The 12,659-nt window shown below is 32.8% G+C and overlaps 1 protein-coding gene across 2 annotated transcripts in view; it reads right to left on the bottom strand.

The window, feature by feature from the left end:
• Positions 1-11,808, bottom strand: part of LOC129220503 (coiled-coil domain-containing protein 91-like) — a 42,451-nt gene extending 30,643 nt beyond the window's left edge. Inside the window, exons 1-2 of one of the 2 annotated variants that reach the window (XM_054854930.1) lie at positions 11,641-11,808; positions 11,239-11,316 (exon numbers count right to left, since the gene is read on the bottom strand). In XM_054854930.1, coding sequence (XP_054710905.1) covers positions 11,239-11,316; positions 11,641-11,667 — 105 coding nt within the window. In that variant the 5' untranslated portion in view covers positions 11,668-11,808. The remainder of the gene's footprint in view (positions 1-11,238; positions 11,317-11,640) is intronic. The other variant, XM_054854931.1, reaches the window with a different exon arrangement.
• Between the last annotated feature and the right edge of the window lie 851 nt (positions 11,809-12,659).

The raw sequence follows: 12,659 nt of genomic DNA, 5'->3' as shown, positions 1-12,659 counted from the left end.
AATTTCTTGATTAATTAAAGAGATAAGAACAAAATCTTGTAACTAAATTAAATAATTAAAATAGCTTTCTGCGGGGAAATAATGATTGAAATGTTTGACTTGATTAACATATTAGTATGCATGTATATATAGACCCTAATATGATACGAAATACTGGCTTCATTTTTGGTTTCATCAAATGAAAGCCAGATTAGGTCTTTTTTTCTACCAGAATTAGACATTCTTTTTAAAACAATATGAGTAAGTAACTTTTGTAAACTGCACAGGTTCGCTAAGGCAAAGCAAATACCAAAATCCCAATTCCAATGAACAAAAGGGGGGAAAAAACTAAGAATTATCTGCACCCAATAGTCATAAAGCAGCATAGGTATATAGCCAATCAAAATCTTTTGAGCACACAGAATCCAAAAAAAAAAACACCAATGGAGAGTGTAGTTTATATGTGATGATTTATATATTTCTGAATCAATTTTTACACATACATTTGCATTTTGTTCTGGGAATTTAAAAATTTGTCTTTTAATCTTCCTACATTATAATATAAGGAACTATTATGTATCATAATATGAAGTATAAACTTTTTTTTTTTAAATTTGATTCAAAAAATATTATTTGTGTTCACCTGCAGAACAAATCTTAATTTTTAGGTGCAAACAATTAAGTTAAGACTGTTGATTACTAGGACTCGACCGATGCATCGGCCTGGCCGATGGTTCAACAATTTAGCCATCGGCATCGGCGGCCGATGCTAACTTGCAGGAAACATCGGCCCATCGGCCTTAAAAAACGTCGAAAGCCGATGGAATTGGCCGATGTTTTCGGAAAAAAAGGACCTTTGATGTTTTACTTTTTTATTACGAAGTAAAGGGAGTTATTTTTTTCATATAAAATTGGTTACTTAAATTTCAGTATGAATTTCTATTTTAGTCTCGTTTGAAAGAGTTTTTAATACTGCGTTCAGGTACCAAACAAGTTAATTATTGCTTTGTTTCTTGCAGCTGGATGTACGTATGTATATCTCATAAGTCATAACTCACAAATGCTAAGCTGTAGAAGGATAAATTTTCACATGTGGGTTGCGCGTACGTTCCAGTTGTGCACTTTCCTTTTTGTTTTCGATCGGGTATTCTGAAAAGCCTCTTTACTCATTTTTTGTGGCTAAACTAATATAGCGTCTCAGACTGACGATCATTTGGTGGTATATTGCCGAATTGGAGACTATGGAAACAAATATGAGGTGGCAAAACCGGTTTTGTTTCATTTTTTTAGATTCCCGTTGAGCCGACGGTAATTTTTAATTTTTCGATATTTGTAATATAAATCACCGTAATGCAGTCTTTTCTGTATCGCTTCGGCGGAGTTATAAGTTTGAGGCCCGTCGAAATACATTATGGGGCCCTATTTCTCTATCACACAAGTTGTAAAACATTTATCATAAGCAGTTTTGTAACTCCTACGGTGCCCCTATGGTTATGGGGCCTCTCGCGCAATTGCAACATTTGCTATATTTTAAATCCGCCACTGCACGTCAAAACAAACTCGGGTGCAAGTTTTGAAAGGGTTTTTCCGCTCAATGTTTATGATTATTTTGAACTCTATTTTTTACGAGTATTTTTTGAATTTCCGAGAACACTTGCGTGCTCCTCCTCCTACTCCCTCAATTTCTGAAATTAAACTCTAGTTGTACTTCTGAGTCGTTTAAAAGTAACACCATTCATAAAATTAGAGATTTTTCTTTCAAACTTTATTTATTGTTTAGAAAGAATTTAGAGCATTAATGTAAGAAATTGATTAAAGACGTTTTGAATGGTGACATTATTCGGAAATCGAAGGGACTTTTGAATTTTGTCTTCGGAAGTGCTGAAATAGATTCAGAAACTCTTCCAAGGCGTTGGTTTTAGCGGTTCTTTACTAAAAAATTTAAGTCAAGGTTGGGGCCGAAGTGTGAATTACTCCAAAATCAGAGAGTGACCCCCCCCCCCCCCCCCCCAAATTTGGCGGAGTTTTTTTTTTTTTTTTTTTTGGTTTCAATTTGGCCATTGTTGGTGATATTTAGAGAATAAATATTGAATCACATTAAAATAGCGAATAATGGGGAAATGACATTAAATTGGAGTAAAAGGAAGTCATGTGATGCACACATTAGCTCATTTATAGAAAAGTTTCAAGGATTTTCTATTATGCAATTTTTTAAATTTCAGAAAATTATTGTTAAATTGAAAAGTTTAAGTTGCACTTATTTGTAAAGCTTCATAAAAGTTTAAACAATCAAATTGTTCAATATTATGTGTGCAAACATCAGATTAGGTAGTATATGTATTCAGTTATTAACTTGGTGTAAATATTGAGTTTGTTTATTGTAGCTGCGTTTTAAAAACATCGCTCTCTTCATGGCTATTTTTTTCAGCAAAATTTATGTCACTGTTATAGCTTTTATGAAAAATGCAAACTTTTCTATTCATAAATTTTAAATAAGTATAAAAATATTTCCATTATGATTTAATATTGTAATTTATCTGTTACATTTTTTGTTTTATTTTATGAGTAAAAAATGTCTACGTGCAGTCTTTCCAGTTTAATTGCGTAATTTGTTGACGGTTTCATAGTTTTATTCTTATTTTTTTTAATGATTAATCAACATAATTTAATGTTTTTTAACTATGTTTAATGTACCTAAATCCATACATTAGTACGATATTACTGAAATCTTAGTAAATATTCAATTAAAAAACAAACAAACAAATCAATTGGTTATTAAACAATCTTTTTGTTTTATTTCCTTCCTTTCTTTTCTTTTCTTTTTTTTTTTTTGGCTGTTGTTCTTTCTCTTTCATCATACAGCAGTCAAAAAAAAGGAGAAGCATAGCTACACCCTATAAAGATTGTACGTAGTACGATCCAAAAGCTCGGGGACAAGCTGCATAAAACCTTACCCAGAATAGTTCACATTACCGAAGCACATCCACCTTCAAATGGTTACCTTGAGGGACTATGTACTTCTGCCAGTGTTCATATAACTTTTGGAAACACTCCTGGAAGCCATTTTTCGATGAGCCTTCTATAATGCAGCTTTATCTTCTTCTGACGGAAGAAAGCGGCGTCCATGCAAATGTTTTTTTTTTTTTGCTGGGAACAGGTAAAAGTCAAACAGAGCTAAGTCCGACGAAACGTTATGTTATTTGTTTGTCATATCAGAGTATTGACCAATCGAACCGTGCATCCTCAACATGAAAGTCGCCTTCTTCCCCACGATGAAGTTAAAGCAGCAGCACAAGAGGCCTTACAGGAGGTTGCGAAAAATGTCTTTCAGGAGTGCTTCTAAAAGCTATACGAACGTTGGCAGAAGTGCATAGTCGTTCGAGGTGACTATTTTGTAGATAGATGTGCTTCGGTAATGTGAACTATTCAGGGTAAGGTTTTATACAACTTGTGCTCGAACTTTTAGATCATACTATGTACGTATGAGTTTTCAACTTACTATTTCCAGGGTTCATACTCTATTTGGATGAAAAAATTCCATGACTTTTCCAAGACTTTTTCATGACTTCATAAAAATTTTCATGACCTTGTTACATGAAGTTAATAGTACTATTTATTAACTCGCCTTTTTTTTTTTGGAAATGAGAATTAGCAAAACTGCTACCTGAATGCCACTACCTCATCGAAGCACTTACTTATGATTGAAAAAATATGTGTGAGTGTACACCTAAAAAATTAAACTATTCTTATTTGTCTTCATCTTATAAATTTAGGTAAAGCAAAAAGTCAGTGAATGGAATGTAACGATGCTTGAATGTCTAATATTGTTTTTTTTTTTAATTAACGGGCAGAATGATAATAAATGGGAAAAAGGTTGAATGAGTCATTACTAAGTTTCAATAAATTAGCTTCAAAAGTTGCCTTTTAGTGTTAAGAGTGTATTTAATTATCTACATAACTTGACAGTATTTTGGTGCTTTAAAGTATAAAGTCACATTCTTTAGTAAATTTATGTTTCTAAACCAGATATTTATATTTAAAAAAAAACATTTAGTAGTGAATAGATCTTCTGATTCTTGTACTTGTTTACTAATTTGCACATTTTCAAATGCATATAAATTAAGAGATTCAGAATTTCCAGAACATAGTGTTTGATTCCCGACATTGAACATAGCAGGGGGACACATGAATTAGTTTTACGGGTTGCTTGTTGGGCACTACTCTTTTTTAGAGTGTTCAGGTCCCCTATTTCTGTTTTCTGTCGCCTGAATTAAGATCGTAATTTTCTAAAACCTTCGACAAATTGAGATAAACAAGAAAAATTTAATAATAAAGTTTTTACGAGTGATGGAAAGGAACTTGGATGCAATTGGCTTGTGTTTTTTGAGTGGGCGCGGCAAAATCAAGACCATGCAAGATCGTTAGTACAGAACATAAAATATATGAAGTGTTGAAAATAATGGTAAATTCAAAATGAGTGATGTCCAAACAGTAAAATCTCATTGTGAAAACAAAAAAAAAAAAAAAGATGTGCGGCTGCTATAGAAGTGGATGCAATGAGATTTAAAAAACTCAAGATTTATTTTTGGAATCGTTTAAATTTTCAGCTTTAATAGCTTTTATGTGCAATACTGTTGAATTACTCAAGATTTCTAATGCTGTTTTATCTACTGTTACTTTCTTTTTGCCCAGGATATTTTTCCATGACTTTAAATAAATTTTCATGACTTTGAATGAAAATTTCAATTTTCCATGACTTTTCCAGGTCTGAAATTTGCTTATTCTTTTTCCATGACTTTCCAGGATTTCCATGACCCGTACGAACCCTGTATTTTATAAGGTTTTTAAATGACGCAAGTTTGCGCGCATGAAGAGATCACAAGAGAATTTGCAATAATTAACTGAGGAGACGTTCAAAATGGATATTTCGATCATTTATATGTTCTTAGGTACATATGCATGTACAAATGTGCCGAAAAATCTTGTGAAGTTTAAATTGGGTGATCGTAAAATAGAAATTTAGGTCAAAATCTGATTTTTTTTTTTGTGATTACAATTACTTATTCGTAGAAAGGAAGTAAAGTGAAATGAATCAAAGATCCTTTAAATCCCTGATAATTTTATCAATTTATTTCTGTTTTATTTACTTATTTTTTTTTTTTTTTTTTTTGCCATCGGCCATCGGCAATCGGCCATTTGGAGGAAAACTATCGGCCATCGGCCATCCTTGAACAATCGGCCAACAATCGGCATCGGCCCATCGGCCAAAAAATGCCATCGGTCGAGCCCTATTGATTACCTTACAAGTCAAAGTTAAAATTCCAAGAAAGTGCAAATAAATGGGCAAAAATGTCACACCCCTGCAACAGGAGTGAGCAATATAATGGATTGCATTTACAATAAAAGATTCAATCCTTAGTAAATCTTAACTAATCATGCAAATTAAGCATAATGATGGAAGTTGACTGAAATCTGCTTTATGGCACATATATGAAATAAAAAATATAATAATATTTTTTTTCGACTAAAGCTTGTAATACATTTTGAAGAAGCAACTTTGCAATTTTAGTATTTATCTCTGCAACTTAGCTAGGAACTTAGCATAAATGGAATTTTACATTTTTCAATATGTGTGGGGAAATCAATGTAAACCTGTAAAATGGATTTTTTTTTAAAACATTTTTTAAAAAAAAACCGCTTGGTTTAAAAAAAACCAATTGGTTTAAACCATGGTTAAAACCATGGTTTAAACCCGCGTGGTTTAAACCAAACAACCCTGATAAAAATAAATTCAAAATCTTGCTGATCCAATTGACATTATTAAGCATATGGCTATTTTTGGCCAGGAGAACCCTGACCCAAAATTTTTGGGAAGCAGAAAATTCTCAATTTATTGAATGAAACTCTGAATCTTACAGAATGATGGGAAGGGGGGGGGGATATGGTGCATGCATAGAAACCTACATCTTATTTATTTTTATTTCACAAATGATAGGTACATTGACCATTAGGCCATAAAACCACGGGTTCTCCAATATTTCTCGACAACACAATTAAAATTGGTTAGTGCAGAGCAGTCGTCCAGATGAGTAGCGTCCATGACTTGTCCAGAGTTGCATAGAGTGCAGGTCGGGGAATCCTTCAGTTGAAAGCGGAACAAGTAGGCATTGAGACACTCGTGTCCTGTTAAAAGTCTAAAAGCAGCCACAGCAGCAGCTCGAGGAGAATTTGGGATACAGTGGGACTCATTGCACAGTCTCCCCCAGGGTTTACCTTCAGCAGCCCGGGAAGCAACACGGCGAAACGCACCCCTATGCACCCTCTAGAAACCTACATCTGATGAGAAAACTGTTCTATTCTCATCAGATGTAGAAACCTACATCTGATGAGAACAGACAGTAGGAATCAATAAAGAGGAAATAATAATTCTAATATTTCAATGTTATCTAAATTTTCGTAATTATCATTCTAATTTTGCCAAATAGTAAAATTTGTGGGACATTCTCACCAGTATTCTCCAGACACAGGGTTTGTTGATTTAATCATGATTGAAATCACAATTTAATCTAGTGATTTGAAGAAAAAAATCATCGATTTAAAACAATTGATTTGAATTAAGTGATTTTTTAACAAAATCATTAATTAAAATCAGTTGATTTTACTTTTATAAATTAATTTTGCATTTTTAGAATGTATTGCACTAAATTTAACTATGCTGCATTATACTCTCTTAATTTCAACAGGCAAAACTACAAAGATCCTTCTTTTTGTGTGTGTAACAGATTTTCACTCTATTGCTTTTACTCTAAAATTACAGTTTAGAACAAAATAGGAATTTGGAGTTTTTCTTTTACACCATGACTAATATAGTTTAGAAAAGCAATTGCTCAACATATTGTTTTACACTAAAAACGTACATAATGGAAACCTTATCTTTAAGCAAAGCATAAAACAAAATCACAGTTTATCTAAACATTATAACATATTTATAAATCTAAAAATATTATTGAATAGTTAGAGAACTTATCTTAATTTTAAAAGTAAGTTGAATGGATGCATCTATTGTATGAAATATATTATGTTTATAAATGTAAAATAATCAATATCTACAAATTTTTGAACATTTTTACAAAATCAAAAAAAGTCAATTTAAATAAAAAAAAAACTACGATTTAAATAAAAAAAATCCGACTTTTTTTATTTAAAAAAAAAAATCACGAACCCTGTCCTGAGACCACTCATTATTGCACCCCTGTTTTTAGTCTGGAGGGCTTTCTCACTATGTCTCTGTATAAGTGTAGACTGCTATTTTTCTTTGGTAGTCAGTGGCTACTAATACCAAAAACTTTGGTAGCCTCTTCAAATTTTTGGTAGCCAAACACACATACATATCTCTCTCTCTCTCTATATATATATATCTTCGCCTCAGAGCAACAGTATGATATCTTACTGTTATTCCTGGGATTAGAGATGCAAAAGTATTGAAATCGGCTGCAATTTTCAGCAAAGCATGTGCTTCATTGAACATGCAAAGTGAAAAGCTTCCAAAAAACTAATTTTCACTGAATGAGTTATTAATTGGAAAAATTCTTATTCCCTGACATCGGTAGACTAGAAAAGGGCACCATCTATTGAGAAGAAAGTGAAACTTTTTGATGATTGACTGCAAAAACAGGAGAAAATCGTAAAAAACGGGAAATCGGGGGATGGGAGAACGCGAATCCCCATTAAAAACAGTAGAGTTGGCGAGTATGTAGTGGGGATATTTCACTAGGGATATTAATATATTTTGTTAAATGCAACAAAATAAGTCTTGGAGAGTTACTTTTGAATATTTTTTAAAGCAAATTTATTAGATTTTATACAACATTAATATTAAAAAGCATTTACTCCAGTGATCAAAACAGAAAAAATGAGAATTTGTACATTTTGAACAATATAATATTATTCTAGCAAAATTTTACGCCTAGAGTGACTGGCTTTAATGGATACTTGCCGCTGTAAGTTTATAGCCTTACTGAAAACCTTGTTTGCTATTTTGTGGCCATTAAATTCGATTCTTAACCATGCTTCAAGTGTGTCTCGTATTAAAGACATGCTCTTTGTGCCTATGATATCTTTCCTGGAACTCCCAACTCTCTCCACCCCAAATTATTAGAGGTAATGCAAAACATTATATCCAGTAATTTTTGTATTATTTTGAGGTGACCAGTTGGTCACTGCACAGCATTTTTCATTACTGAAATTGCAAACATGCTATAAAAGATCCCTTGTTTCCAAGTTTTGAGATGTTTTTGCAACAATGTCTAAAAAATCTGCAAAGGTAAATTTTAAAAAAAAAGAAAGAAAAATTCAATGGGAAGATGTTAAACTTTTAAGTTAGCCTTTTGCATAAATTTTAATTTCTGATGCATGATATTATTATAAGCTAAAAATCTTACATAATTAAAAACTGAGCGTATGTACCAATGTAACTAGGTATGTCCAAGTAACTTCTCCCAAACGACAGTGAACTGACCATCGAACCAGGTATCGATTGATTCGTAATCTTCAAATCTTTATGTTTGGCTATTTAACATAATCCTCCGATAATAATTAGTGGAGATATCAATTAAAAAATATTAATTATGACGCTTAGATTTGGACATAAAATAACTATTTTTCGAAGGCTTTCCTCAATTCAAATTATTATTCAGTGCTTCATCTCAACTTTCCGTAACAATGCTTTTATTAAAATTTGTAAAGTGAAGAAAATCACTGAGATGAAAGATCTCTTGCCTTTTTTTTTTTTTCGAATGTGAAGGAATAAAATTCTGTATTTTGTTTCGAGGCTTTTTTTGTAATCGGTGGATTTAAAATGTTTCCTTTTCGGTTATTTTTCTGCAATCTGCTGCAAAATTTTGCTGATTTTTCTTATTTGGTTAAGCCTGATTGTTGCACACGCGTCACTTGACATAACTTTAATTTTTGAGGCAGACAGTGCAAAGCCGGGCGATGCAGCTAGTCTTATATAATTAAAAACTGAGCGTATGTATCTATGTATATGTATGTACCTATGTATCTATGTCCAAGCTTCTTCTCCCAATCGACAGTGAACTGACCATCGAGCCAGGTATTGATGGATTTGTAATCTTCCTGTATTCATGTTTGGCTATTTAACATAATCCTCCAATAATAATTAGCGGAGATATTAAAAACTATTAATTATGACGCTTAGATTTTGGCATAAAATCCCTATTTTTCGAAGGCTTTCCTCTATTTAAATAATTATTCAGTGCTTTATCTCAACTTTCAGTAACAATGCTTTCATTAAAATTTGTAGTGTTAATATAATCATTAAATGTGAAAGATCTGTTGCCATTTTTTGAGCAATCACGATTGCTTATTGTTCTCACTTGACAGTCCTTGATGTTCCGGTTAGTTTTTCAGCTTGGACCAGGCCTGCAGCACCACCGTCCACCGGCGGCGGCGCGGCTGGTCCTGAGCACTGTCCCCCGGAATCCACTTTTGCTGGGCAGTGGCGTCCATGTCCTACACACGCATGCGCATACACAGTCGCCTACGCACGCACGCCTTTACACACATACACACACCTATGTGCACACACGTAAGCCTACACACACACGCACACAACTATATACACGTAAGCACCCAGGAGGAGGGACATGCTTCGGCGGGGGAGTCATTTCTAGAAACAATAACTCTAACCAGTCGAGTCTTGTCGCAACTTGTGATTGCGAAAAACATAATTTGAATTCAAAGTTTCGGAATTCAAATTAGAGTTAATTTTTTTTTTTTTTTGAAGCTTTTTCTGCAATCGGGGGATTTAAAATGTTTACTTTTTGGTTAGGAACACGGCAGACACATGTTTTGGCGTTACAAGGAATTCCTTTTTCAAAGCACAAAATGTGAGCTCATAGATTTAAAGCCATCCGACAAAAGTTGGATTTTTTTTTGAATGTCTTTACATTCTTTAGCTCACATTTTATGCACCGAAAAAGACGTTCCTTGTAACGCAGAAACACATGTCAGCAGTGTTCCTGCACATTTGTTTTATTTACTTTTAAAAATTATTTATGTTTGGCAGACTAGAACTATAATAGATTGGTATGATTTGTTTTAATTCCAACGTGATTAATCATACCTTTTATTTATTTATTTTTAATTTAAAAAATAATTTTTTTGTAAAATTTTTTACATAAACAAAAATTTTTAAATAATGCGTAGTTAAATGTCAACAGGAATTTAGTTTTAAAAACTATTATATAGACAAGGAGGTCTAGATACTACTATTCCAATAAGTTCAAAATTCATCACATGTGTGTTGGTGGTTCTTCTTAAAACATGATTGGTACTTGGTAACTCGGCCGAGTAGTGAAAGGCCGAATACTCGGTACTTGGCCAAAGTGCTACTTTGGCCGAGAACCGAGTACCGATTTTGCTCTAAAAAATACCAGACAAAAAAAAATCTTTTGTTTTTATCCACAGTATTTCAAGTTCAAAAATATCTGAAGCAAATATTAATTAAAACATATTTTGAAAATTTAGTGTTTCTAACCTCTGCTTTCATTTTCTATTTGAAGAGCGCGACAGATTTTTAAACTCGGTGTCACTATCTTTAATAATATGACAAAAACATGATAGAATTGCACCAATATAATTAGGTGCCTTAGAAACAACCCTCATTCAGTGCCCTTGAAATGATAATACTTGCTTTATAAAATAAAAAATTTTTTTAAAAACAATTACATTTTGAAGCATTCGGCTTCAGTAAAAAGAGTTTTGGATTTGAGGTTATACAGCACTTTGAACTTTTAGAGTATATTATACCATTCTGCAGGGACAGATTTACCATGTCATAATTCTGAGGGGCCTCCATGGGGATTCTAAAATACAAATTATAAATGCTTGATAGTTCTTTGATTGACAAAGAGGCCCCCAAAAATACATTGTGATGGGCACTCAAACCTGTAAATCGCCACTTTGCCATCTGTAACAGTTCACTTACTGACAGGAAGAATTTTAGAATTCTTCCTGTCCCAGAAGAAGGAGAATTTTACTTTTAGAATCACATCCGCAGTGTTTTCAAGTAAGAAAATATGTGTCGCAAAATTACTTCCCAAAATTATTAAAAACAGAAACTAAACAAATCCAAGTAGAACATCAAAAGATTTCAAAGGCAGTATCAATTAATACGGTAAATAAACACTTATTCATGAGAAAAATTTAAGGTTAGAGTTTAGAGGAAATGAAAACTACTACTTCAAATCCTTCAAATTCGCCAAAGTCATCATCTTCCTCAGGACCATCATCAACTGCATCGTGTGCCTCAGGCACCTGGAAACAAAAAAGACCAAATTTGAAAGCTACAGTTAATAAAGGAAACAAAACTGCAATACTGAAACCTGTAGGGCCGTAAAGGAAGATTAAAAGAACCAAGTCCACGCAAAGAAAGAGAGAGCATTCAAATCCAAGACAAATAAACGTTTGTCTCTTTTTGAACGTAACATTGTTTGTCTCACTAGGAAATACATTTTTCTTTCTCATTATTTTAAATTTATAAAATTACGTTGAAGATTTAAACTCAAAATGTGATTTGTATGCATTTATTGAAATGAATCAAAAATGCAGAAGATTAACGCACAAAGGAAAATTATTTACCCGATGGTTTTGACCATTACTGCTCATTAGGTATTTAAACTATTCTTCTTTTCCACTAATTTTGATACGTTTTTTCTCATATGCTTTTAAACGTTCGCTCAAACGTAGCAGAAATTCTTGAAGTTTGAAAATTAAATCCTTTTAAACACAAACAAGACTTGATTTGGATCATAAACATTACAGGCACAGTTAATTCATCATAGGGTGTGTTCGTATAGATGAACCAGTCGTGTGCTAACCAGGCCGTGGTTAATCGGTGATGAACCAGACATTACCAAGATAAATAAATACCTTTGTGCTGAACAGTAAAGTAAGACAAAACAACGTTAGAAACAACGTTTTACAAATTTGTGCTTCTTCTAACGTTGTTTTGTCTTACTTTACAGACATTACCAGTTTGCTTACGTTCGACGACCTCAACCGCTAGCAACCGGTTAGACTCGATGTTAAATCCCGGTAATCACAAATTTGCCATTTCAACTGCGCTTGCGCGCGGACTTTGCTGATTTCAAAACTTTTGCTCAAACTAATTAAAAACATTTTAAATTTGTTAATAAATATGAGATAACAACAGATAAAAATTAGAAATTACAAATATTTCTTTGATTTAGTTTTTACGCCTCGGTAAAGATTGAGTTTTGCGTCTTAATTATTAATGGGTTCGGAGTCTGATTTTTCTATCAAACAAAGGCCCTTTTCAGAGACAAATTTTTAACATCAGAAGAGCGTACTCGAATTGCAGCATCACTTCTAATACGAAGCCGAACCCTCAACCTAAATACAAATGTAGAAAACTGAGCTGTTTACGCCTAACGTAAAATATCCGCAAAAGACGGATATCTGTACTCATATTCCAATCATTTTTGAAGTACATATCGTGTTTTACGTTTACGTTAAATAAATATTTTCAAACCAATAAATATTGAAGTGTCATTTTTCTCTTTTCTTTATAAAGATTATCAGTTATTCATATCCGTAGTTTCATATAATGTATCCCGAAATCGCTGTGAAAATATTCT

Source organism: Uloborus diversus, chromosome 4 (genome assembly GCF_026930045.1).
Source record: "Uloborus diversus isolate 005 chromosome 4, Udiv.v.3.1, whole genome shotgun sequence".
Classification (NCBI taxonomy): Eukaryota; Metazoa; Arthropoda; class Arachnida; order Araneae; family Uloboridae; genus Uloborus; species Uloborus diversus.
This window is presented reverse-complemented; position numbering and strand designations above follow the sequence as displayed.